Source organism: Equus quagga, chromosome 1 (assembly GCF_021613505.1).
Source record: "Equus quagga isolate Etosha38 chromosome 1, UCLA_HA_Equagga_1.0, whole genome shotgun sequence".
NCBI lineage: Eukaryota > Metazoa > Chordata > Mammalia > Perissodactyla > Equidae > Equus > Equus quagga.
Genome location: NC_060267.1, coordinates 54802186 through 54825823, shown reverse-complemented (window position 1 = coordinate 54825823; position 23638 = coordinate 54802186). Strand labels below are relative to the sequence as shown.

General features: G+C 50.6%; 2 protein-coding genes across 4 annotated transcripts in view; one reads left to right on the top strand and one right to left on the bottom strand.

Moving 5' to 3' along the window:
- The window catches only part of ITFG2 (integrin alpha FG-GAP repeat containing 2), a 12836-nt gene extending 2846 nt beyond the window's left edge, over positions 1 to 9990 (top strand). Inside the window, exons 1-12 of one of the 2 annotated variants that reach the window (XM_046679884.1) lie at positions 575 to 790; positions 3820 to 3915; positions 4519 to 4560; positions 4744 to 4915; positions 5709 to 5848; positions 6272 to 6420; positions 6802 to 6905; positions 7068 to 7121; positions 7234 to 7325; positions 7484 to 7601; positions 8826 to 8999; positions 9089 to 9990. In XM_046679884.1, the coding sequence (XP_046535840.1) occupies positions 695 to 790; positions 3820 to 3915; positions 4519 to 4560; positions 4744 to 4915; positions 5709 to 5848; positions 6272 to 6420; positions 6802 to 6905; positions 7068 to 7121; positions 7234 to 7325; positions 7484 to 7601; positions 8826 to 8999; positions 9089 to 9192 (1341 nt within the window). In that variant the 5' untranslated portion in view covers positions 575 to 694 and the 3' untranslated portion in view covers positions 9193 to 9990. Of the gene's footprint in view, positions 1 to 574; positions 791 to 3819; positions 3916 to 4518; positions 4561 to 4743; positions 4916 to 5708; positions 5849 to 6271; positions 6421 to 6801; positions 6906 to 7067; positions 7122 to 7233; positions 7326 to 7483; positions 7602 to 8825; positions 9000 to 9088 lie in introns of those variants that run through there. The other variant, XM_046679885.1, reaches the window with a different exon arrangement.
- A 153-nt stretch (positions 9991 to 10143) lies between these two features.
- Positions 10144 to 20469, bottom strand: NRIP2 (nuclear receptor interacting protein 2). Of its 2 annotated transcripts, none has more exons than XM_046679896.1 (6): positions 18081 to 20469; positions 14270 to 14422; positions 13014 to 13096; positions 12543 to 12664; positions 12232 to 12284; positions 10144 to 11896 (listed from the first exon to the last, which is right to left on the bottom strand). In XM_046679896.1, the coding sequence occupies exons 1-6, from the start codon at positions 18270 to 18272 to the stop codon at positions 11804 to 11806; spliced, it is 696 nt and encodes a 231-aa protein (XP_046535852.1). In that variant the 5' UTR covers positions 18273 to 20469; the 3' UTR covers positions 10144 to 11803. The 2 variants fall into 2 exon arrangements, with proteins under 2 accessions (XP_046535852.1, XP_046535858.1); XM_046679902.1 differs by having other exon boundaries at positions 10144 to 10412.
- Positions 20470 to 23638: the final 3169 nt, after the last annotated feature.

The window sequence follows — 23638 nt, the reverse complement described above, 5'->3', positions numbered from 1 at the left end:
GTCTTTTTTTTTTTTTTTTTAAGATTTTTTTTTTTTTTCCTTTTTCTCCCCAAAGCCCCCCGGTACATAGTTGTGTATTCTTCGTTGTGGGTTCTTCTAGTTGTGGCATGCGGGACGCCGCCTCAGCGTGGTCTGATGAGCAGTGCCACGTCCGCGCCCAGGATTCGAATTGACGAAACACTGGGCTGCCTGCAGCGGAGCGCGCGAACCTAACCACTCGGCCACGGGGCCAGCCCCCCTACATAGTCTTTTTAAAAAACACTGTTGGAAACCACACAATTGTCAGTTTTTATGATTATTATGATTCTCAGGGATCATCTGACGCCTGGGCATCTTTATTGCGAGGGCAACAAACGAAGAGGTCAAGGTTAATAGGTCAAGTCCTAGGGGCCCTGTTGCCAAGGGAACAGATCGGCCCCCCCCCCCGTCGGGTTGGCAGACCTGCGCGCCAGCCCTCCGGAGGAAAAGAGTGGCCCGTGCCCCTGTCACTCATCAGTAGCGGGCAAGCCCGGCCCACGCCCAGAGGGCTCGGAAGACCCGCCTCCTCGCCTGGGTCAAGCAAGGAAGGCCGGGATTGGAGGCTCGGGAGGTGACGTAGCTTCCCGCTTTGAGTTGCCTTCCGCTCGGCAGCTGTCGGGAGGGGCTCGAGGGACATTTAGTGGGGCTCCCCGGCGCCTAAGCCCTGGAAAGCGCGATGAGGTCGGTGAGCTACGTGCAGCGCGTGGCGCTGGAGTTTAGCGGGAGCCTCTTCCCGCACGCGATCTGCCTCGGAGACGTGGATAATGACACGGTCGGTGCATGCGCACTGCGAGAGACGCGGCCCGTCCGCGCAGGCCGGGGCGGGGCGGGAAGTGAGGCGTCCCCGGGGCGTGCGGCGTGGGCGCCGCGCATGCGCGGGGGCTGGGGCTTCGGCGAGGCCTTTGTAAATAGCTGCAGTGCCCGCAAGTTGTGGCTGCGCTCGTCTGGTTCCCTGAGCTGGTATTCTCTTAGGGGCGTGGATAACTGAACCTCTGCCGAGTTCAGTAATTTGTTCACGGTCGGAGCCTAGTAAACGCCGGTGGCCAAATTTTCTGGTTCACTCCATCGTTCTGCCTCCCGCACGGGCGTCACTTTACCTCTGAAATGACTTTACCTTTCAGGCCTCGATATAGGCTTCAGACGCACCTCTGCTTCTCTCCCGCTTGGCCCCTCGCGCGGGCCTGCGTTGCTCCACTGCTCTGCCTTGCCTCCGGACTGGCGGACTCAGCTCCTCCGGCCGGGGCAGCGACGCCGCCGCCACCCCGACCCTAAGAAAGTCGGGTTTCAATAGTGCCTGTCTGTAGTACACGCAGGTGTCTGCCCCCTTTAAAGCGCTACACCTTGGTTGAATTACCATCTACCTTTTCTTCCCTCAACAGTCCTTCCTTTTCTCGTTGTTTAAATGAATGAATACGGTAGAGCAATGCCCAGCACACAGTTAACGTTCAGGAAGTGATAGCGTTGTTGTTGTTAGCATTTGATTCTATTTTTCTGCAAATATTTATTGAACTGCCCGTTATGCGCCAAGGATTCCGCCACTTTCTGGGAATCCAGAAATGAACAAGACAGTCCCAGCCCTCAGGTAGCTCGTAATCAGGTGGCGTGATGGTCACAAGAATAACAAAATGGAATGAGGTACATTGATTAAAACATGTAAAAGGTTCTGAGGTGGAGCATCAAAAGGAATGGAGGCTGTTGATGGTGTGACACCCTCTTTTTTCCAGACTTTATCGTTTCATTCATTATCTATTTCATATTTTTAATACAAAGCACCTTATTGCCCTCCTCTCCTACCCGCTGTCCCATCTCCCTACTCTGCCTCCCTAGTTCGCATCCTCACTTCCCTACCTGTTCTGTGCTCTCTTTTCCCTGGAAAAAAACAAGGCTAAAACATCCTTCTCCTCCCAGCCTCCTTTGTGCTGTGATGGAGAAGGTATTTTATGAGGCTTCTTTTGCTCTGCTCCCTCTAGAGAGAAAAAAGTTATTCTTATAAATTTGTGTTATGTCTTCTGAGCTTTCACATTTCTTCATATGCCAAGCAGTACAATTTTATGAGAAAATCAAGGGAGGCATTTAAAATGGTAAATTAACAAAATGACTTTAGATGTGCATTATTTTCTATTTTATCTGATTGGCTTCGTTTAGAAGAAACATACATGCCTTTTTTTCATAGCTTCATAGCACCAGCTTTTTTGGGAAAAAAAAGCTTTTGTATTTTTCTAAGTGAATTGCACTGTTACTCAGTTCTGCAATAGCAGGTACATTATACTACCTGTTTTTGTTTTTACCTAGGTTGTAAGCTCCATTTTTGTAAGCTCCATAATGATAGGAATTTTCTATCTATTTTTTCACTGCTGTATTCTTGACACTTATAATAGTGCTTGGCACATTGTAGGCACTCAATAAATGTTGAATCAATGAGGATTGTTATGAAAAGCAAATGTGATTATGTGTCTCAAAGCAATTTAAAGGGCTTTGCCTGTTATTAATAAATGTAATTGAAAGAAGAGCAGATATTTGAGATGGCTGGCTGGTGATCAGGCGTGTGGTATACTCAGCCTGCATGTGTGCGCATAGAAAGTTTGTTACTGTTTCTCCAGGCCACATGTGGAGATTCGAGGCAGGAAAAAGACTTATTTCATCCTAATAAGCCATTAGCCTAAAGTTCTTTGAAACTACTTTATTTCCTGCTAAGTCAGAGGGAGAAACCAGCAATAGAATACACACTCTCTGGGACTGCCCAGCAAAGCCTGGCGACACCAGGAGAGGGAAAGTCTCTAGAAGGCTGAGCAGATCACAGAAAGATCGCACCTTCTTTTTCCTTCAGCATTTCTGACCAATGGTGTCCTCTCCAGCTGGAGTTCTTTAGTGTTACTGAGTGTCCTCCAGAGGCCAGACCCAGGATCAACCACAGAGCAGCAGACCTGCTGGGAAGCGTTAGAGCTGCCGCAGAGCAGATGGGCCGCCACGGAACTGGCCTCCTCCGGGACGTTGGACGCAGCCCCGCTCTCTGCTGGGCTGAGCCGCCTTTGCTTGCTCACTGCACTTGCCACACTGTTTTACCATTTTATTCCTGTGTCTGTGCCCCTGTTAAACTGTGAGGTCCTTCTCAGCAGGGAGCCTGTGGCCTTTATCTCTGTGCCCTAACTGGTTGTCCAGCTTTCCCTGAAAACTCAGGGGCTGACTGGTCATTCTCTTTCATTCTGATTTTTCTTTGAGAGCTTAGCCACCACTTGAGGGCACCAGAAGCCCAGAGCGTGGATGCTGTCATCCAGCAACCCCTTATGCTGTCCCCTCCCGCACCTCCATCCCCTGTGTGTTCACTCGTGTACACCAAGATCACAAGGTCTTACTAGCAGAAGGGGGTACCCAGAGCTTACATTGCCTTTTTATTGGGCCCCTGATTAAATACAAGGTCTGAAGTTAAATTCTCCAAAATTTAAGTCTTTTGGATTGTTTTCAAAACGTATCCCATTTTTAACGGACAAATAAGAAGAGCCAAAGTCAGGCGTGTGGGGCATTGAGCTTTTCGTTCAGATGTTAGACTCTTCTGGCACGGGTCATCGATTGCCCCGTTCTTCTAACTTCCCCTGCCCCCAGTACACACACACACACACACACACACACACCCCTAAATGGAAATAAAGAAACTGGCTGTGTTGGTCACAAAAGATTTTTAATAAAGCTGATGAAGATACAAGTCGAGGTCTTGTGAATCGCCCAGGATGGGCCCAGGAGAGAAGAGCGTGTGGTGGCTCAGCAGGACCCCATCCTAACACTCCCTTCTCTCTCCATTTGAAGTTAAATGAACTCGTGGTGGGAGACACAAGTGGAAAGCTGTCCGTGTATAAGAATGATGACAGCCGGCCATGGCTCACCTGTTCCTGCCAGGGAATGGTCAGTATTCAACTCCCTGGGGCTCTAGTGGGGAAGGAGGGACCGTTCTGTCCAGGGACTGGCGAGGGTGAGTCCCACACGGGAGCTCACCAGTGTGTCCTGACTCAGCAGCTACTCTACTCAGCCCAGCCACTGGTTCTCAGTGCATCTGATTCAGGGTCGAAATTCCCCAGGCAGTGCTCCCCCGTCTGTTACACACATACACAAGGCAGGGTTTTTTATTTTATGTTGTGGCATGACTCCCTTAGTACTTTATGGAAACTGCCCAGGTTGTCTGATCTTATAAAGTTTAGTAGAAAATAGGGGCAATAGCTTGAATAAGTCTAGAAATATGATAGTCTGGCTATATTAGATGTAGAGTTTTTCTTTTGTTTTTTTAGGCTCAGATTGTCTTAACTACTTCAGGTCTTCATGTTGCCGTCTGGGTGAACTGAAGCTATAGCACAATAACTTGATTAATGCAGACGATCAGTGTAGGTCACATGGTACAAGTTTTCAGTGAATGATGGTAATTAGAAAAACATACTCCTTCTTGCATTACAGAGATTAGGGGGCACTGGGCTCCCTCACTGTCTCCCTGAGCCTCCCTTCCTTCTTTTGCAGCTGACCTGTGTTGGGGTCGGAGACGTATGTAATAAAGGAAAGGTAGGCACTCTGGGGGACCTTGGGACTTTGGTAGAACTCCAAGGCCTTATGTTGATTCCTGTCTCAAAGTGGAAATAAGCTGGGAGTTAAAGGCTTCAGCCCCGACCTCTGTGCTTGAACAGTCAGGTTTGTGCCCAAACTCCCCTCCCCGGTCCCTGTGTCTTGGACCTCTGTCTCTCCCAGAACCTCGTGGTGGCGGTGAGTGCTGAAGGCTGGTTTCATTTGTGTGACCTGACGCCTGCCAAGGCCCTGGATGCTTCTGGGCACCACGAAACCCTAATGGGAGAAGAGCAACGGCCCGTCTTCAAGCAGCACATCCCTGCCAACACCAAGGTCATGCTGATCAGCGACATAGGTGGGCATGGCTGTCTTTACGGGCAGCTGGGGGAATAGGAGTCAGTGGGTAATGGAGCAGATCCCAAGGGATTGGCTGGGGGCAGGGCCGGGGCAGTCAGTATTCATTTGTATATTTATTATGCATTTAATGTTAGTTACTGAGCTCCTGCAATAGACCAGGCCACATTCTAGGCACTGGAATTGCAATAATGAACACAGACAAAAAGTGCTGCCCTCTTGGACCTTTACTAGGAAGGGACAGAAAATAATGTAAATGTTGTAAGAAAATTAAGTAGTATTTAGAAGGTAGTAAGTGCCATGGGGAAAATAAATCATGGAAAGGGGCTAGAGAGTGTCAAGGTAGAGGGAGCAATTGTAAATAGAGTTCTCAGGGAAGTCCTTGCTGAGGAAGTGACATTTGATCGGAAGTTGAAGGTAGCAAGGGAGTGAGCCGTACAGATACGGGGCTGATATTTGGGCCAGAAGTTGTCTTGAATGTTGTGGTAGGTATATGGGATGAATCAGGACTCTCGAGGTATGCATCTGAGAGGAGAAGTAGGAGGGAAAAAGTGATGGGAACCTGAGGAACAGATGGGTGGGGACAGCGTTCTAAGCACAAGGAAGGCAGGGGTGCAGGTACCAGACTCGGAGTGTGTGAGGCGGCTTGCACAGCGGAGTGGGCGAGAAGTCACACCCGGTAAAAGTGCCAGTGGTGGGGGTGTTAGCAGAGGAGTGGGGAGGGCGTGCTTGTAGGATTCAAGCTGATGAGCACAGATTTGGCTCCAAACTCGTCTTATTATCTGAATCCGCAGATGGAGATGGGTGTTGTGAACTGGTAGTAGGTTACACAGACCGTGTGGTGCGGGCTTTCCGCTGGGAAGATCTGGGTGAGGGCACAGAACATCTGACAGGGCAGCTGGTGTCACTCAAGAAATGGATGCTGGAGGGTCAGGTGAGAGGCTGGGTGTCCTGGAGCCCGGGGAGCAGGGAGGAAGGCCTCCTGGAGGGGGGTTCTGGGAGAGCAGTTGCAGGCCAGGGTACAGGGTGAGAAGAAGGGAGAGTCATCTTATTGAAAGAGATCCAAAGAAGGTAATTTCAAATCAGGGTTAAGAAGTAGGGGTGTGAAGGTGGGCATGACGTGGTCTATATCAGGGTCTGGACCTAGCTCAGGCGGGCACAGTGGAAAGCAGATGGTCCGCGTGGAGAGGATGGCACCAGGCAGGAGCCCTGTGAGCGCTAGGATTCTACCTCCACTGCTACCCTCGAAGTCTGAGGAACTGTTCCTAGAGCCCCTGCCCCACCTCTCTCCCCTTTTTTCTTCAGGGCCCCACTTCCTTCTCTCCCCAGCCCCTTAAGCCCCTGTTCCCTGATACAGGTTGACAGCCTCTCGGTGACTCCAGGGCCCCAGGGTGTTCCTGAACTGATGGTGTCTCAGCCGGGCTGTGCTTATGCGATTCTACTATGTACCTGGAACAAAGACACTGGGCGCCCCCCGACCCCTGAGGAGGCCACGGAGGGCAGTAGGTAAGGGGTATAGGCTTGTGGATGGTGGGGTGCGTGGAAGTGAGATGGACTCCTGGGTGCAGACGGCATGGAAGGGTCTGCAGCTGGCAAAGCTGCTTCAGCTAGGTCCTGGCACAAATGCCTTTGCCCCATTAAGGAAGATTGTCTTGGGACCTGGGGAATCCTGGCTCTAACCTTGTAGCACCTGGAAGAGGTTCTAAGACTTTAACCTGGCAGCTCCATCCCTCTCTTTCCTACTTGCCACATGGGCCAGACGGGGTCAGCGATAGGCTTCCAAGCTGCTTCACACCTTGAAAACTCTTACAGAGATGGGACCACAAAGGTCCCGAAGAACTAAGCTCATTTGATCTGCCACTTAGCCCCCGACCCTCCTGCCCACAGGGAGACCCCGGCCGCCCGAGATGTCGTGCTGCACCAGACGTCCGGTCGCATCCATAACAAGAATGTCTCCACTCACCTCATTGGCAACATCAAACGTGGTGAAGGTGGGGTGGGAGTGCGGGAGAGAGCTGAGGGGAAACGTGGGTTCTGGGAGAGAGGAGACGTCTCGAGTCCTGTCCCTTCCTCTCTGTCCCCTCGCCTCAGATGCTCTGATCTTGCCTCGCCCCTCACGTTTTCTTCTTCTGGCCCTTCCACCCAACCCACAGGCCACGACCCTGAGAGTGGTGGCTCTGGCCTCTTTGCCCTCTGCACCCTGGATGGTGAGTTCCCCTGGTCAGCTTCAGTCCTGTGCCGGGGTAGGAAGTTGTGTGCCTGTGGGGTGTGCTCAGGCGTCCTGTCCCACCCACCCCAGGCCTGCCTGTCCTCCTGCAGGGACACTGAAGCTTATGGAGGAAGCAGATAAGCTGCTGTGGTCAGTGCAGGTGGATCACCAGCTTTTTGCCCTAGAGAAATTGGATGTCACAGTGAGTAGAAAACCTGGGGAGAGGAACATTCTTACCTTCTTCACATGGAGAGATGAGATTTAAATCAGGCCATCCTCACTTCACAATTAACTCTCAACTTTACTCTTAAGTCTCTCTTTAGACGGATCTAACTCCATCCTGTTTCTGGCCTTTTTCAGGGCAATGGGCATGAGGAGGTGGTTGCCTGTGCCTGGGATGGACAGACATACATCATTGATCACAAGCGCACTGTCGTCCGCTTCCAAGTGGACGAGAATATCCGAGCCTTCTGTGCAGGTGGGACCCCGCCCCATGGCCCCTCTCTAAGCACGCTTGTCTGCCCCTCATGTCCACTCTCAATGTGTTCCCTCCATCTCTGAATGTTTTAAAGGATGGGGCGAGTTCTCATCATCTGTCTGGCTGGGATGCATGAAGACATCAGAAAGTTCTTTCCTTTCTAACTATGTCACAACTCTGTGAAGAACATTCATCCAGAGCATTCTTTTTTTTTTTTTTTTTTTTTTTAAAGATTTTATTTTTTCCTTTTTCTCCCCAAAGCACCCCCGGTACATAGTTGTGTATTCTTCGTTGTGGGTTCTTCTAGCTGTGGCATGTGGGACGCCGCCTCAGCGTGGTCCGATGAGCAGTGCCATGTCCGCGCCCAGGATTCGAACCAACGAAACACTGGGCCGCCTGCAGCGGAGCGCGCGAACTTAACCACTTGGCCACGGGGCCAGCCCCCAGAGCATTCTTATTAGTTCTAAATTGGGGGCCTTGAAAACCACCACAGACTCTTCTGGGTGATGTGGGATATCTTTGGTTCCTGAAATGATGGAAACTGAGTAGTGCTCTAGCGTGCAGACTCCAGTGGCCTGAAAGGTTAATATGCCTTTGAAGAGGGCTTTCCACCCAAGAGAAGCCTCAGGTTCCGATCACGTTTTGCTGATCTATCCCTTAGACTAGCAAGACTCATTACTTCAGGGCTATCACCAAGATGGGAAAATCAGGGGCCGGCCTCCTGGCCGAGTGGTTAAGTTCGCGCGCTCTGCTTCCGTGGCCCAGGGTTTCTCTGGTTCAGATCCTGGGCGTGGACATGGCACCGCTCATCAGGCCATTCTGAGGCAGCGTCCCACATGCCACAACTAGAAGGATCCACGACTAAAATACACAACTACGTACTGAGGGGATTTGGAGAAAAAGCAGAAAGGAAAAAAAAAAAAGATTGGCAACAGTTGTTAGCTAGGGTGACAATCTTAAAAAAAACAGATGGTAAAATCAATAAATATCACCTTTATAGATGCTATTCTGCCTAGGTTTTGTTCCTATGGTTTTTCTATATCTGGAATAGGCCAGATATTTTACCAAGTTCTCAACAGAGAACAAATAGAGGGCCTTTAGCTTTCTGCTTGACATCTGTGGGAGGGTCAAAACTGCTGACTCTGATGCCTGCATCTTGTTCTCTGCCCTCCCACTGCTGGGACTGGAACTTCTGCCCTTTTTCTCACCACCCACACCTCCCAGGCCTGTATGCCTGCAAAGAGGGCCGCAACAGCCCCTGCCTCGTGTACGTGACGTTCAACCAGAAGATCTATGTGTACTGGGAGGTGCAGCTGGAGCGGATGGAGTCCACCAATCTGCTCAAGCTGCTGGAGGCTGAGCCAGAGTTCCGGTGCCTGCTGCAGGAGCTGGGCGTGGGTGAGTCCCAGGAAGGCTGCAGGGCGAAGACGCCCGGGGGCCCAGGGAGGAGATCCACAGCCTCTTATCAGCCCCTTTCTTGCCCTCAGATCCTGACAACCTCCCAGCCGCCAGTGCCCTGCTTCATCAAACCCTCTACCATCCGGACCAGTCACCACAGTGTGCTCCCGCAACCCTCCAGGATCCCACCTAGCTAGACTTGCCCTCTTAGCTGAAGAAGGATCCTTCTGAACCTCCCCCCCTAAGGTATCCATGGCATTGGCAGGATAGGGAATACACACTACAGACGAGCATGGACAGATGGTGTCAACCGTAGGGTGACTGTGAACTCTAGACTTCATGGTCTTTTTGGTGAAAGAAGAGACAAGTTGACCCTCTGCCCATTTTCTTGTGTACCTCACCCATCATATCGGCAGGGTTGTAGGACCCTGACCTTATTCCACATCATCTGGGACTTCCCCTTCCCAAGAGCTCCCCACTCTTGTGTGGAAAACAGACTTGTTTGTGAGGAGGGAGCACAAATCTTTTGCACGGCCTCAACACTTGCAGGGAAACCAGGCTTTGGGGCCAGTGGAGTGATGAGGTAAGGGCTTCACCCCTCCCAAGCTCCGTCTGCTGTGGCACAATGCCAAGTCGTTGACATTAGTAATTGTTACGGGAATGACAGACTATTTGTTTTGTTTTTGAAGGGTCTTTCAGGGCGTTTTACAGTCTGGTCTTACTGTGTTCCCAGCAAACCCTGAAATGATTTTCCTCTATTTACCAAAGAAACTGGGCCAGCACTTTCTCCTTTGCCATGTTCTTCAAGTATTCCACAGCTTCATAGGCTTTGCCTCTGTTTCCCCCCAAAATGCCTTCTTGTCTATAAGACAGTAGACGTTTAAAATCTGATGCAGATTTATGATCCAGACCACAATCAGAATTGTATGTTGGGCCATTTATTTCCTTTGTGCTGTTGGTTGTGTGTGTTATAAATCAGTGTTTTCAAATTGTAGGTTGCAATCTTTTGGTGGGTTGTGGTCAGCATTTTTGGAATAAGTGAAATAGAATAGAATAGAATGGAAAATATCAGAGTATATTGCTCACAGTATAGAGAAGTAGTGTTTTGTTATAATTGTATGTGTACATGCACATGTGTATTCTGAGTGCAGTGTAAAATATATTTCTTGCTATGAAGTGTGTTCAAAGGAGTTTGAAAGCCAATCCTCTCAGTTATACTGATCCCAGCCAGATGGGTCAGCCTGGGAAAGGTCCACATTCACATTTCCTTTCTGTCGGGGAATGAGGGCAGAGTTATCGTTCAGCCTCTGATGGGCGTGGAGGAAGACCAGAGGAGGACATCAGCGTAGAGAAACAGGTGTTTATTCAAATGGAGAAGCAGCTGAGCTGAGGGCCTGCCAGTGGGCCTGGGGTCTGCAATTACAGAAGCAGCAGGAGGCAGAAGGGAAAGGAACGGGGAGACCCAGGAAAGCAGAGGTCACGGAGCGAGGCTGTGGGGATCAGCGTACGATTACATGTGACATAGAGAGCCCTCTCCTCCCCTTGAGGGCAGAGGACTCAGCGGAGAAGGGAAGGCCAGCTGTCACACGGCAGCTCCTTGCATCCTGGTTCTCTAATCTACCGCAGGCTCAGGATTTTGTTTCCAGCCCAAGGATCCTCGTTCCCTAGTTCCGGTTATTATCCCACTATCTTCCTCTCCCCCTAATCCGTGATTTGAGAGACTCAGGCCAGCCAGAAAGACACTCAGGGCTCTGGCTCCTTAAGGTTTGGGTTCCTGTCTTCACAGTGACGTCAGCAGAACCTCCTTGTCTCTTTGCTTTGGCTCAGAGCCTGGCGGGGGTTAGGAAACCACTGATTCCAAAACCAGACAAGCTCAAGCTCAGGAGGCCAGAGATGAGGGGTGGGAAGAGGTCTAATGAGTTGGATAGTTCTAGAAACAAGGAATCCTGGTCAGGTTAAGTCTGAGTACTGACAACCCCACCATCCTGTCCACCTTGGGGGCAGTTCTCTCCAAGGCTTTCCACACAGCCCCCAAAGTTCAGGGCCCAGTAGGTGAAAAAGCAAGTGGAGAAGGATAAAGATCTGGAGTAAATATCAGAGGTATAGCCAAGGCTTTGCACAGGGTATAATAATAATAACTGGCTTCAGGCGTTTGCAGCTCCAGAAAGGGTAACTGAAAGAGCTCCCAGCCTTGTGAGCCACACATTCCTCTGCTAACTCACCTTCCTTGTTGTATTAAAATGCTCTGTTTACTATTTCTCCCCCCCACTCAACTGTGAGCAGACGTGTAGAATCAGAAAGGCAGGCGCTAGCTGGGCCAGGGACCCAGGTTGGGGAAGTTGGCAGTCTAGTTGAGGGAGATGACAAGCCCTAGAGGTAGAGGGAGAGACGTGGGGGTGAGGGCAGTCAAGGGGTGTCTGGGGTGGAGTCGAGGGACGGGTGCAGGACAGCAGTATCTGCAGCCTTTGACTCAGGCCTCTTCTTACTGTGCTGAGGGCCCAGCCTGGAACCCCATTTTGCTGAGGTCCTTTTCTGCAGTCCTGACTTGGCTTTGCTCAACTTGGGGGTGGATGAGAGAGAATAGGGAAACCAGAACCCCGAGATTGTGAGCCTTCTCTTGTGAAAACTCCTCCAGGGGATGGGGCAGTTGCTGAGAAGCAGAGACGGATGTGGCTGACTGAGGGAACCGGGACGGCGGGGTCAGAATGGTGATAAAAGGAATAGACAGTAGTCCCCAGCTATGGCTCTAGTAATGCCCCTGAACCCCACACGGCTCTTTCCCCCGAGGACTGACTGGGACCCCGTCACTGGCCGGGCTCTTGGTACCAGGGCAGGAAGGGCAGCTCTGGGAGGGGGGCCTTCAGTCGCAGCACTCCGTGCTCCAGGTCGATACAGCACTGCAGGTGTGGAGGGGGTGTGAGCTCACCGCCACAGGTGACCTCTCCCAGCCCACTCTTCTGTATTCCCCCTCCCACTTCCCCCAGCTCCCCGCTGCTCCTTGTTCTGCCCCCTGTTTCCATTCACCTGGACCCCTGGCAGGGAGGAAACCAGTTCTCCATATTTTTCACTTGTGGGCGAATAAGGAACCTCGGGGAGGCAAAGGTGAGATTGCACATCTCCGGGTCCCTCTCATCAGACCCGACCCCTGCTTCCACACTGGCGCCTCCTACCTCCTTTCCCAGCCCTGGGAGCAGGCCCCAAGCGTGAGCACAAGTGCTAGCGTCCTCCTTACCTTGAGAGAAAGCAGCGTTTGCAGTCCAAGAGAGAATTCAGGACTCTCAACGTCTGCAGGAATCGTTTGAAAACAGAAGAGGCTGGAGGGTCCCCAGCAGTCACTGCTGCCCTCCTGTCAGCACTCACCCCTTCTCTGCCCGCTCCACCCCCGCCAGGTTTGAGGATATTGGCACAGAGACTGGGGACGATCAGAGCATCTTTGGGGATACTTTGTGTGGTGCTGGCAGGGGCTGAAAGTCTCTGCTTCTGCCCACCCAGGAGAGGAAGGTAAAAGTGAGAAGCTGGACCGTTGATGGAGGGAGGACTTACCCACCACCTGGGCCTCGCACACCACCGTCTCCTGGCCCAGCTGTAGCTCCAGCTGCTCCACCTGGGTTGGGGGCCCAGGTGCCAGGTCCTCCCCTGGGGCTTTTAGGACCCTCTTCCCTAACCTGTGGTTGGGAAGCAAGGGTTACGGCCACCACAGCCCCCACCCCCACCCATTAGTCAGCTAATGCCCCTCCGCACCACACTTTGGGTTCGTATCCTATCCCTGGCCCTACCTGGGGTCTAAATCCTTGTCTTCTCTGCCCAAGCCCCCATCAACTCTTTTTGTTAAAGAACAGCTTTATTGAGGTAAAGTTTATATACCATAAAAGTCACCCTTTTAACGTGGACACTTCAGTAGTTTTTGGTGTAGTCCCCGAGATATGCAACCATCACTCCTATCTAATTTCAGACTCTTTTCTTCACTCCCAAAAGAAGCCCCATGCCCCAACCCTCTTCAGGCCGCCCTCTTACCCCAGGCGGCTGAGGCATCCAGCAGAGATCTGATTGGAGTGGGTGCCTGTGTCCACGGCCACCCTCAGCACCTGGTCCCGGCACTGAGAAATAGGGTTGTGGGGATTCAGTGAGTCCTCGGGAGAAGGATCCCTCACCTTCCCCAACCCTTCGGTGATTCCCTTTCAGAAATGAGTGAAGGGAGAGAATGGGTGATTTTTATGGGACTCATGGAATTGAGTCAAAACTGGCTCTGATAAAGGAATTTAAAAAGGAGGTAGAGCTGCACGTGGTGAGTCCATACGTTTGGGAACAATTCGACCAGAAATGGGGATCTTTTCAGTTAGAGGACTTCCTGGAGGCTGAGGGCCTCCCTGTTAGAGAAATCTCATTAGGAGCAAGGGAAGACTGGGATGCCCTGTCAGGAAATTCAGATGTGCATGACCAAGAGGGTCGCCACTGGAAACAAAGGAAGACAAGTTCACTTTCTTTTGGATACACACAGACATTCTGGGTTACACCTGGATATCACAAACATTTCATTTTCTCATTCCAAACATCATTGGCTACCTGCTGCGCGTGGGTGTGTTGCTGGGAGGTGTGGCAGTGAGTGCTGTTGTTTTGGAGCATAAGGGGAGTGAAGTGTAATCATGGTGTGCTGGAGAGTTTAAGGGCTATGAAAGTATCGTGAGTAAAGTGCCTTAAATGTTGAGAGGGAGGAAAGGTATTTATCACTGGGGAAATCAGAAAAAGTTTCAAGGAGGAGGTAACATTTGAGGCCTTAAAAGATTGTAGAATGTGGACATAGAATGGTTGGAGAGCAGGAAGAGGAAATGCTGAGCAAAGACAGTGGCAGAAGAGCAGTGGGCATTTGTTAGGAATGGTTCACTATTGGTTGGATAGTTAAATGGTTCCAGAGATGACAAGGCTGTCACTTTGGAACACATGAGGTCTTTCCAGGAGGGTTTCATTGTCCATACGCATACACACCATCCGTATACGTAGAGTACACTGAAGAGCGTTTGTGTATTCACATTTAAAGATTATCCTTTAATAGAGGAAAGGGAGTAATGGTGGTGACCAATGGAATTGCAGGGGGAAGATGGGTGAGGCAGAGAGTAAAGAAGATAGAGGATCCCATTTTTAGGCCCAGGCTCGGGGGAGAGGTGCTGTTTCTCCTCTCCTTCCCTCACCACCCAGAGCAGAAAGGAGAGGGAGTGAAGTGAGCCAGTCACAGGCAGAATTAATGAAGGTCAGTGTCCTGGGAGGCCTCTCACCTTGCAGTTGACCAGAAGAGCTGGAATCTCTGCCTTGCTGGTCTTCTTCCTGCTCTCCTGGCCATGAATCAGGGCCTGCACCCGGGGAGACTCCCCCTGAAGCCGACTCTGGTTTCCCTCCACCAGACGTCTTTGGATCACGCTGTGCGGCTGCTGGCTCCATCACAAAACAATGAAAGTAGACGGATCTAAACCAAGTATCCAAGCTGCTCAGGCCTCCCGCCTTAGGTATCCTAGGATGTTCTCCCCAGCCCACTCCAGTCCTGAGTTTCACAGGAGTGAGAAAGGGGCAGGAGCTTACCCAAGGATCCCAGGAGTCAGCTCATTATAGCAGAGCGAACCTCAGTATCAAATCATGCCGTTTTTCTGGAACCCCAATAGATTGCTCAGCAATGAAAAAATAGGAAGAGGAGAATGGTTCATTGTAGGTTAGATTGACCTATAGGCTGATGGGATGTTTCAGGAACTAGTATTATGCTTGGGAGAAATTCTGTCTCAAGTCTACAACACATTTTTGGGGGGACAGTTTTTTTACTCCCCTCTGACTTCATCCTTCAATGGGTTGCAGATCCCAGGGTTGATGGTGTGATGAAAAGAAATCAAAGTAAAAAAAAGCAAACAAAAAAGTCAAAATCTTCAAAACCAGGATACTGGGAATCATCCTTGAACTCTCCTTCACCTGCGACCACCTCACCCTGTCCAGTCACTTCCGAAATTCTACCCGTTTCGCCTCCTGTGTTTACAGTCCATCCCTCCTTTCTATTCTTGCCTTAACTGAGGCCTCCCCACAGCTCCCCGGATCACTGGAATGCCTCCCTAAGTTCATAAGAACCTGCCTCCAGTGCTCTTGCCTCTCAAATACACCTGCTCAAAGCCATTGATTATCTAAAACTCTTGCTACTCAAAGCGTGGTCCTCAGATCAGCAGCTTTAACATCACTTGGAAGCCTGTTGGAAATGCAGAATCACGACCTACTGAATGAAGCCAAGATGCCCAGATGATTCGTTTGCACGTTAAAGTTTGAGAAGCACCAAAGTAAAACATAAAACTAACTCCCCTGTTACTCCCCTGTTTAACGTCCATTAAAGCCTTCCCCCATTGCTTACATGATAGAGCCCAAGCTTTTTAAGGTGACAGCCCAGATGACTTGGCCACTGCCTGAATCTTCAGCCTCATCTCCCCGTCTCCAAACATCTGCCCCAGCGAGCCTGCTTGGACTGCTTGGACCAGGCTGTTTTTCGCCTCCATGCCTTTGCTCCTGCCTTCTCCTCTTCCCAAAGCCCCTCTTTCCCACTATTCTCTAGGCCAAGCTGGATGACTGGCTCAACACACTTTGTTCAGGAACTGCTCTTCATTCGGGAGAGAGGTTTGTATCTGAAGTCTGGGATTCCATGTGCATTCCGTAATTAGTGCAGGGTTTACCTCCTCCAGGAAGCCCTCTCTGACCTCTGTGTACTCTTCCCTCCACACAGGCTGAGGCAGCGTCCCGTCTCTTAGCTCCCTTTGTCATGCTTCTCACAGTTGTTATTTGTGGATTTCACTCCCCCATTAGCCTGGAGAGCCCTCAGGGTCAGGTCTGTATCTCGCTCATCTTTATATCTCAAGGCTTAGCTCAGTATATAGTAGGCACTCAATAAATGCTTGCTGAAGAATGGCTGCTCCTCCAGGCTCTGCACATGCTTCTCCACCTGCCCTCTCTCCTTGGGAGCCTGGGATTGTTTTTCTACCCTTGGCTTAATGCGGCCCTTGGGGCTGCTCCCACCACAAGGCTGCCAGCAGGAGACTCGGCTCTGGGAAAAGGGCAGCCGGCTCTGGAGCTGGCCGGAAACAGGCTCTGCGGTTCCCAGCTCTCCTCCCACCTTTCCCACGGTGGATACAGGCTTCAGGCCCACCGCTGCTGTATGGTTTGCTCCAGAGCTATCCCAGGGAGGAATACAATGATATCCTCCCAGCTGTGGTGTCTTCATTCCCAAAGCCACACAAGGTAACTGTTCAAGATCAATGCAGGAGGTCCTGAGGCAGAAGGGAGAGGTGAAAAGCCCAGGACTTTCTCATCCAGAAAGCTGGACCTGGGGCTGGCACAGTGGCGGAGCGGTTAAGTTCGCACGTCCCGCTTCTCAGCAGCCCGGGGTTCGCCAGTTCGGATCCCGGGTGTGGACATGGCACTGCTTGGCAAGCCAGGCTGTGACAGGTGTCCCACATATAAAGTAGAGGAAGATGGGCATGGATGTTAGCTCAGGGCCAGTCTTCCTCAGCAAAAAGAGGAGGATTGGCAGCAGTTAGGTCAGGGCTGATCTTCCTCAAAAAAAAAAAAAAAAAAGCAGGACCTGCCACTCTGGGATGGCAGTTTTAATAGAGCATCTTCTCCAGGGCCAGATCTATGTAGGTGGTCCCCCAAAGGGGAAAGGCTGTGCTGTCCTAGCCACTGGGAGCCAAGAACCTGCTCCCTGCTCCATCCCTGTTTCTCAGCTGTGCTTGCTGAGTTTGCAGAAGGAACAGGCCCCTGGACGCTCTCTGAAGTGAAATCTCAGTCTGGTCACTTTGCCTCTTTGGGGACTGCTGAGATGGCTGGGAGATGCCTGGCCTCTGGGCTGGGTTCCTGGAGGGGAAACATTTGGCTGGGAGGAACATAGAAAGGTGGGACTAGGTCAGGAAAGGCAGTGAGGGGCTGCATTTGCCTCCAGGTTCCCAGGGAGAAAGGGCTGCGGAAGTGACTTTGTTGCAGGAGGACCCTCCTCTCAGACCCTCTGACGAGGAGATGGGAGAGAGAACAGAGCGTTCCCAAGCCTTTCTACACAGTCTGCCTTTCTGCTGTGAGCCAGAGGCCAGGTATGGCTCCATGTTCTCTGGACCCTACAGAGCTTGTGTTCTCTCTCAGGCTAAACGGACAGTAGCTAGAGGATCAATAATCATTAGCTTGTAGATGGTGCCTTCTATTATCAGGCACTGTTCTAATCAACCCTATGAGGTGGATACTGTTAATTTTATCCTCAGTTAACAGGTGAAGAAACTATGACACAGAGACATACAGTAACTTGCCCAAGCTAGTGAGTGGCAGAGCCCAGATCAGAACCCAAGCCACGTGGCTCCAAATCTCGAGCTCTGAACCGCTCTCTCAGAGAGGGACCCGTGCATGCAGTTGACCCCTGACCAGCTCACCTCCTCATTGTCACTCCCCCACCTCATTCCCTCTGGAAACCAAAGCTGCTGCAGGGGCTGGAGGAGAGGAGCCTGGAAGGGCCTTGTACCTAGCAGAGAGCAAGGGGCACTCAAGGAGGCCAGGTGGCCAACAGGAGCCCTGTGAGTCCCTGATGCGCTGGCAAAGACAGAAGCCTTAAATGCTTTCATTCTGAGGGGAAAAGGCAAATGCATGGCCTGACCTGGTATGGGGAGTGTCTGGCTTAGGGAGAGGGGAGAACTCACAACCCTAAACTGGCTGGTCCTCCAGGCCCTCCCAGCCATAAATGACTGCTCCAGAAGGTTCCTATGCGCCTGTAAGCCTCTACTCCTGGACAGCACAGCTCCTCACCCCCGCAAGGTAAGCCTTAGACTGTTTGGGGGAAGCTGAGCAGTCAGAATAGGGTCTCTCAGAGCTGCGAAGCCTCGGGAACATCCCCAGTGAAGAGCCTGAGAGCCATCAAAGCCAAGCCCTTCAGCTGGTGGGATGACCTCTCCCCTTCTCAGCAATGGAAGGGAGTCTGAAGGCTTAGGATCTGCACTGTAGGGTACCCCCCTCCTTCAGAAAGTGGGGAAGTAGAGAGAAAGGGCCAGGGGCCTTCCGTGGGGTGGGGAGGGGAGAGGGCCGCCTCACCAAGTCCTTGGAGGTGCCGAGCCTCTTGAGGCTGTCCAGGGGCAGCAGGTCAGCGGAGTCTTTGTGCAGGAACTGGGTAGCCTGTCTGAGCCGGCGCTGCTGGCTCAGGTGGGCTCGGTCCCGAAGCTCTCCCTCCTGTCCCCTCCTGCTGGCGTCTCCCTCCTCTCTCCTGGCCTCCTGCCTGGTGCTCATGGCCCCTGCGGGGCTTGATGAGCTTGGTGAGCGGGATGGGGCTTCTGAGTGGTCCTCCTGTCCGTCCTCTCTGCCTCTTGTGTCCCCGCAGCTTCCCGCCTGTCTCCCTTCCCAGGCTGCAGCTCTCCTGACAGGAGGGTCTCAGCGGGAGGCGAGGAGGAAATAAATAAATAATGTGCAGAGCAGCCGCGTCAGACACCAGTTTCCAGAGATTGCAGTAGAGGGAGTGAGGCTCCGGCTGGAAAAACCCAGCACTAGAAGAGAGGGAGGGTTGGCAGAGCCTGCAGCTGGCAGGCTCTGCAGTGTCTCCACCGCTGGGGTCCTGGTCGGAGTGGGCGGTGGAAGGGGTGTGTATGTGTCTGTGTGTGTGTGCGTAAGAGCACAGGGGCTGTAACTGTGTGGTGAACTGTCGGAGTGTCCGTGCCAGGTTGTTTGAAAAGCAGTGTGTGGCGGTGTGGGGGTGTCAGCCTGCATGCTTGGTGTGCATGTGGGATGCAGGCGAGTGCGTTCATGTACATGTACCATCCCAGTCTCCTCCTGGGCTGCCCCACTGCTTCGGCTGGGCTTCTCTGCGGCCCAGGGGCTGGGGTTCGTGCCAACACCTAGGTTCACAGCAGAGAGGGGCAGCTTCAAAATGTGCTGCCCTCCTCTCCTCCCCTCGGCAGGAGGCTTCGCCTCTCAGGGCTCCACCTTTCAGCGTGGCAGATGTCAGTCTTTAGCTACTTTACTCTGGGTTCTGGGTTGCAGGCAGTGGCAAGAACAGCTCTGAATCCTCTCACAAGTAGGGCCCCAGCTTTTCCCTCTCCTTTATGTAAGACTCCTTGGGTCCTTGCTCTTTTAATAAAAGTTATAATTCAAACATGCAGAAAGGTATGAAGAATAACCAGTACCCTTTACTCGCCACCTCGTTTAAAAAATAAACTGTTAGAGATATAGCTGAACTTCCCTGGGCACCTCTCCGTCTTCCTGGTTGACATGCCCTCCTGAATTTGGTGTCTGTCATTCCCATCCTTCTCCTTTCTCTTTACACTCTTTATGCATATATGTGTGTATGTATCCTAAGCAATATATCATTTAGTTTTGCCCTACCCATTGTATACAGATTGATCTCTACGAGGGGGTTACGTCCCAATAAAACCATTGTGAGTTGAAAATATCGCAAGTCCAAAATGCGTTTAATACACCTAACCTACTGAACGTCATAGCTTAGCCTAGCCTACCTTAAACATGCTCGGAACACTTAAATTAGCCTACAGTTGGGCAAAGTCATCTATCACAAAGCTCATTTTATAATAAACTGTTGAATACCTCATGCAATTGATTGTCTACTGTATTGAAAGTGACAAACAGAATGGCTGTCCGGGTACAGAATGGTTGTAATTGCATCGGTTGTTTATCCTCATGATCGCGTGGCTGACTGGGAGCTGTGGCTGCTGCTGCTGCCCGGCATCCCAAGAAAGTATGTACTGCAGATCGCTAGCCCAGGAAAAGATCAAAATTCAAAATTCAAAGTATGGTTTCTACTGAATGCATATTGCTATCGCATCAGTGTAAAGTTGAAAAATCATGGGTCAAACCATTGTAAATTGGACACTGTATATTCTTCTGCAACTTTCTATTTTTTGTTCAATATTTTATTAATGAGATTCATCCATGAGATAGGCTTAGATGTAGTTAATTCACTTTAATAGTTGTATAGTATTCCACTATATGAATACATCACATTTAGGAAATTTAGGTTTTCCTTTTTTGTTCTTACAAACAGTGCTGCTATGAACATTTTTGCATGTATCCCCTGGGGTACATGTATAAGCATTTTTCTAGAGTATATACCTAGGAGTGGAATTGCTGGGATGTCAGATATAAATCTTTGTTATTTTGGCATAATGCCAAATTGCAGTCCTAAGTATTTGTACCACGTGCACTCCAGTCAGCAGTGTATGGGGGTCCTCGGGCCCCACTTCCTTGCCAACAGTTGGTATCAGACTTTTTATAGCCCTGGCTCATCTGTCATCAGATTTTTCTCTCCAGCCTTTCATCTTCACTGTCATCAAAATGCATTGGCCAAGCACTTGCTTTCAAGTGTTGGACACTCACAGGATGAGAACCCCTCCTGAGCCCTGCTCCAGGGCGGCGCAGTCTGATCCAGACAGCACCAAGGCTCATGCACATTCAGAGAAATCAGGTATCCACTGGCCTTCTGTGGCCCAAGCCTCTTGGAGGCACTTTCACAACCACTACAATTATATGAGGAAGAATTGTGTTATGATCCCCATTTACAGATGAGGAAACTAGCTAAGCATTATGTATGTGAGTCCCAACCCCCAGCACCTCAGAATGTGACCTTATCTGGAAATAGGGTCTTTACAGAGATAATCAAGTTAAGATGAGGTCATTAGAGTGGGCCCTAATCCGATATGCCTGTGTCCTTATTAAAGGGGAAATTTAGACACAGAGATGCAAACAGGAAGAACACCACGTGAACCTGAGTGAATGGAGTGACGTGTCCACAAGCCGAGGAATGTCAAAGATAACTAGAAAACTACCAGAAGGTAGGAGAGAGGCATGGAACAGATCGTTCCTCACAGCCCTTAGGAGCAACCATCCCTGCTCACCTCTTGATCTTGGACTTCCAGCCTCTAGAACTGTGAGACAATACATTTCTATTGTTTAAGTCCCCCAGTTTGTGGTACTTTGTTATGGCAGCCCCACAAAACTAATACCCTAAGACTTAGAAACCTTCCCCAAGATTCAGTTAATGTATGGCAGAGTCAAGAATCAAACCCTGGCCCGGCCCCGTGGCCTAGTGGTTATGATCGTGCGCTCTGCTGCAATGGCCCAGGGTTCGGATCCTGGGCGCGGACATGGCACCGCTCGTCAGGCCACGTTGAGGCGGTGTCCCATATGCCACAACTAGAAGGACCTGCAACTAAGATATACAACTATGTACCAGGGGGGATTTGGGGAGATACAGCAGGGAAAAAAAAAAGGATTGGCCACAATTGTTAGCTCAGGTACCAATCTTTAAGAAAAAAAAAAAAGATTGGCCACAGTTGTTAGCTCAGGTGCCAATCTTTAAAAAAAAAAAAAAAAGAATCAAACCCTTGTGTTCTGTGTCCCAAGTCCTGCTCAATTTCCACTATGCCAGAAGGAGAATACTGATGGAGATGATAAATGTGGAATGAAAACCAGACTACAGTATGATTCATTTACCAAGCTCTGGCCCACCCAGATCCTGGCTTCATATATTGGTGTTGGAATATTTCAGCTCCCTCCCATGCCTTGACATCCATTACCATCATACTTTTGTCTGGGATAGAGATTGAAGAGGATCCACTGACATGTGCTGGGTTCCTGTGGTGGTTTCAAGAGCATTAATCGTATACATTGACAGATCCGTGAGTGAACCAACATACTGTGATGCTGGGCGGGCCCCAACGCTGAAAGGTATCTCCTTCAACTTTATTCTTAGCAATTCATTTGTTAGGTTTGAAAATTCTTCAACGTCTTCAAGAGTCCTCTATTAATTCATTCTTTGGAGCAGTAATGCTATCAGTGAACAAGAATGAGATGACTCTAGGGCACTCGGTAAAGTTGCCTTGGGCCAGGCTGACAACGTGGATGGGATGTCTCAGGACTCTCGGGTGCACTTAGGTTTGTAGGCTGCACCCAGGAAAGAGTAAACGTACCTGTGGCATAGAATGGAGACTTTGGAGTTTACAATTTGGATGGGGCGAGGTTGGGGACAGCAGCTCCTCTTTTCCAGACAGTGTGATGAGACCTTTGTTGCCTGGCCCTGAGAACCACTGTGCTCAGGAAATGCCATTCTCTGGGATGTAGCTGCTCGAAAGGAGTCGAGTTGATCCCTGTGTTCTGTGGCCCAAACTTACACTGTCTCCTTTGCTATCTGTCTCACCGCGTTGGGTGATCTTGGGTAGGGAGACTCTCTTTTGCCTTTTTCTGTTCCTTGGTTTCTTCGTTTGTAAATTTGTTCTTTCCCCACATTACAGGGAGAATGAGAATGTTCTGCCAATAACAAGGCTCTAAGCTCTTCTTTCTCAGGGGCTAAAGAAATCTCTTTCATGTGATGGAGGAGAGTGCCAGAGAATGTGCTGAAGCCATTTTGTACCCTCAGTTGGGTTGACTCTGTCTTTGCCAATAACTCACCTCGCTTCCCTGCGCCTATCATTTTTTAACCTAACAGTTGTAGAATTCAACAAACCAGTTCATTCACAAGGAATAACTACGTTGCGCTCTAATGGTGAGGCATAGCAGGAGATAAGTTTCAGGTGCACTGCTCAGAAGGGTTAAACCATTTTGGATTGTTAGGAATAGAAAGAGTGGAGGTTTTCCTTCCCAAGACACTTGAAAAATATCTGGAATTTCTCTCATTTATTTCATCTTGTGGTTCACATAGATGTCGAAGTAAATGGATCCAAATCCAGAAGTTTTGGAGAAAAAAATGGAAGTGTGAGATGTGGCTGACTGCATTCGTTCTCCGAATTGTAACAAATTTCCTCTCTTCAGTCAATCAATATTAATTGAGCACCTACTCCGTGTCAGACACTGAGCTAGGCCCTGGGCGTACAGTGGTGAAGCAGATGAGGTCCCTGCCCTCGTGGAGTTCACATTCTCATGAGGAAGGCAGACACTAAACAACTACATTTATAATTTCAGGTAATGGTAAGTGCTGAAGAAAAATAAAACAGAGTGAGAGGAGAGAGAGTGACGGGGGTGGGGTGGGGTGGCTCTCTCAGAGCCGAGGACAGAGGAGGGAGAGGCGGTGCAGATGACCTGGAGGAGGGGTGCCCGAACAGAGAGCGAGGAGTAGTGCAGGTAAGAGGGACTGGGCTGGGGCAGTGCTTCCGTCACCACCCCGCACCTCAGACAAGGGGTAGGTTTGTGCCTCTCCGTCCCCTCTGTCTGGCCTGGCTCCTCCTGTGACCAGCAGGTCATGCCAGCAAGATGATGGACTGGCCGACTGGCCGGGGTGAAGAGCATCCTCTCCTGCTAGGGAGAGAATAGAACTACCTCTCCCACCCGAGGCTGGAAGCCTTTTCCTTGCTCTCCTGGGCAGTGCCCTTCCCACCTGGGTTAACAAGCCACCAAACCCTGAATCTGACCGACCTAAGGGAGTCAGGGTTCCCTCTACTGAGAGACAACACAGAACACTGCCGAGTAGGTTCTAAGAATTGCTGGAGGGCAATGGGTCTTCGTATTTCTAGCAAGGAAGAAGGCTGAGAAGGGCTCCAGAAAGTAAGGTTTTCTTGGCCTTCACCCTCATGGGCCCTCAGGTCTTCTGGAGAACTTTCTGCCTTTGGATAAAACCAGACTACCCTTTGTATTTGCCACGGAGAGTCAGACAG

What these genes read in the sequence shown, in the direction of transcription:
- NRIP2 (XM_046679896.1), bottom strand. Translation starts at nt 18,272, where the DNA reads ATGAGCACCAGGCAGGAGGCCAGGAGAGAGGAGGGAGACGCCAGCAGG. An exon ending in CTCTTCTGGTCAACTGCAAG is followed by an intron (nt 13,097 to 14,269) that starts GTGAGAGGCCTC and finishes CCTATTTCTCAG; the next exon opens with TGCCGGGACCAGGTGCTGAG. An exon ending in GGATGCCTCAGCCGCCTGGG is followed by an intron (nt 12,665 to 13,013) that starts GTAAGAGGGCGG and finishes TCCCAACCACAG; the next exon opens with GTTAGGGAAGAGGGTCCTAA.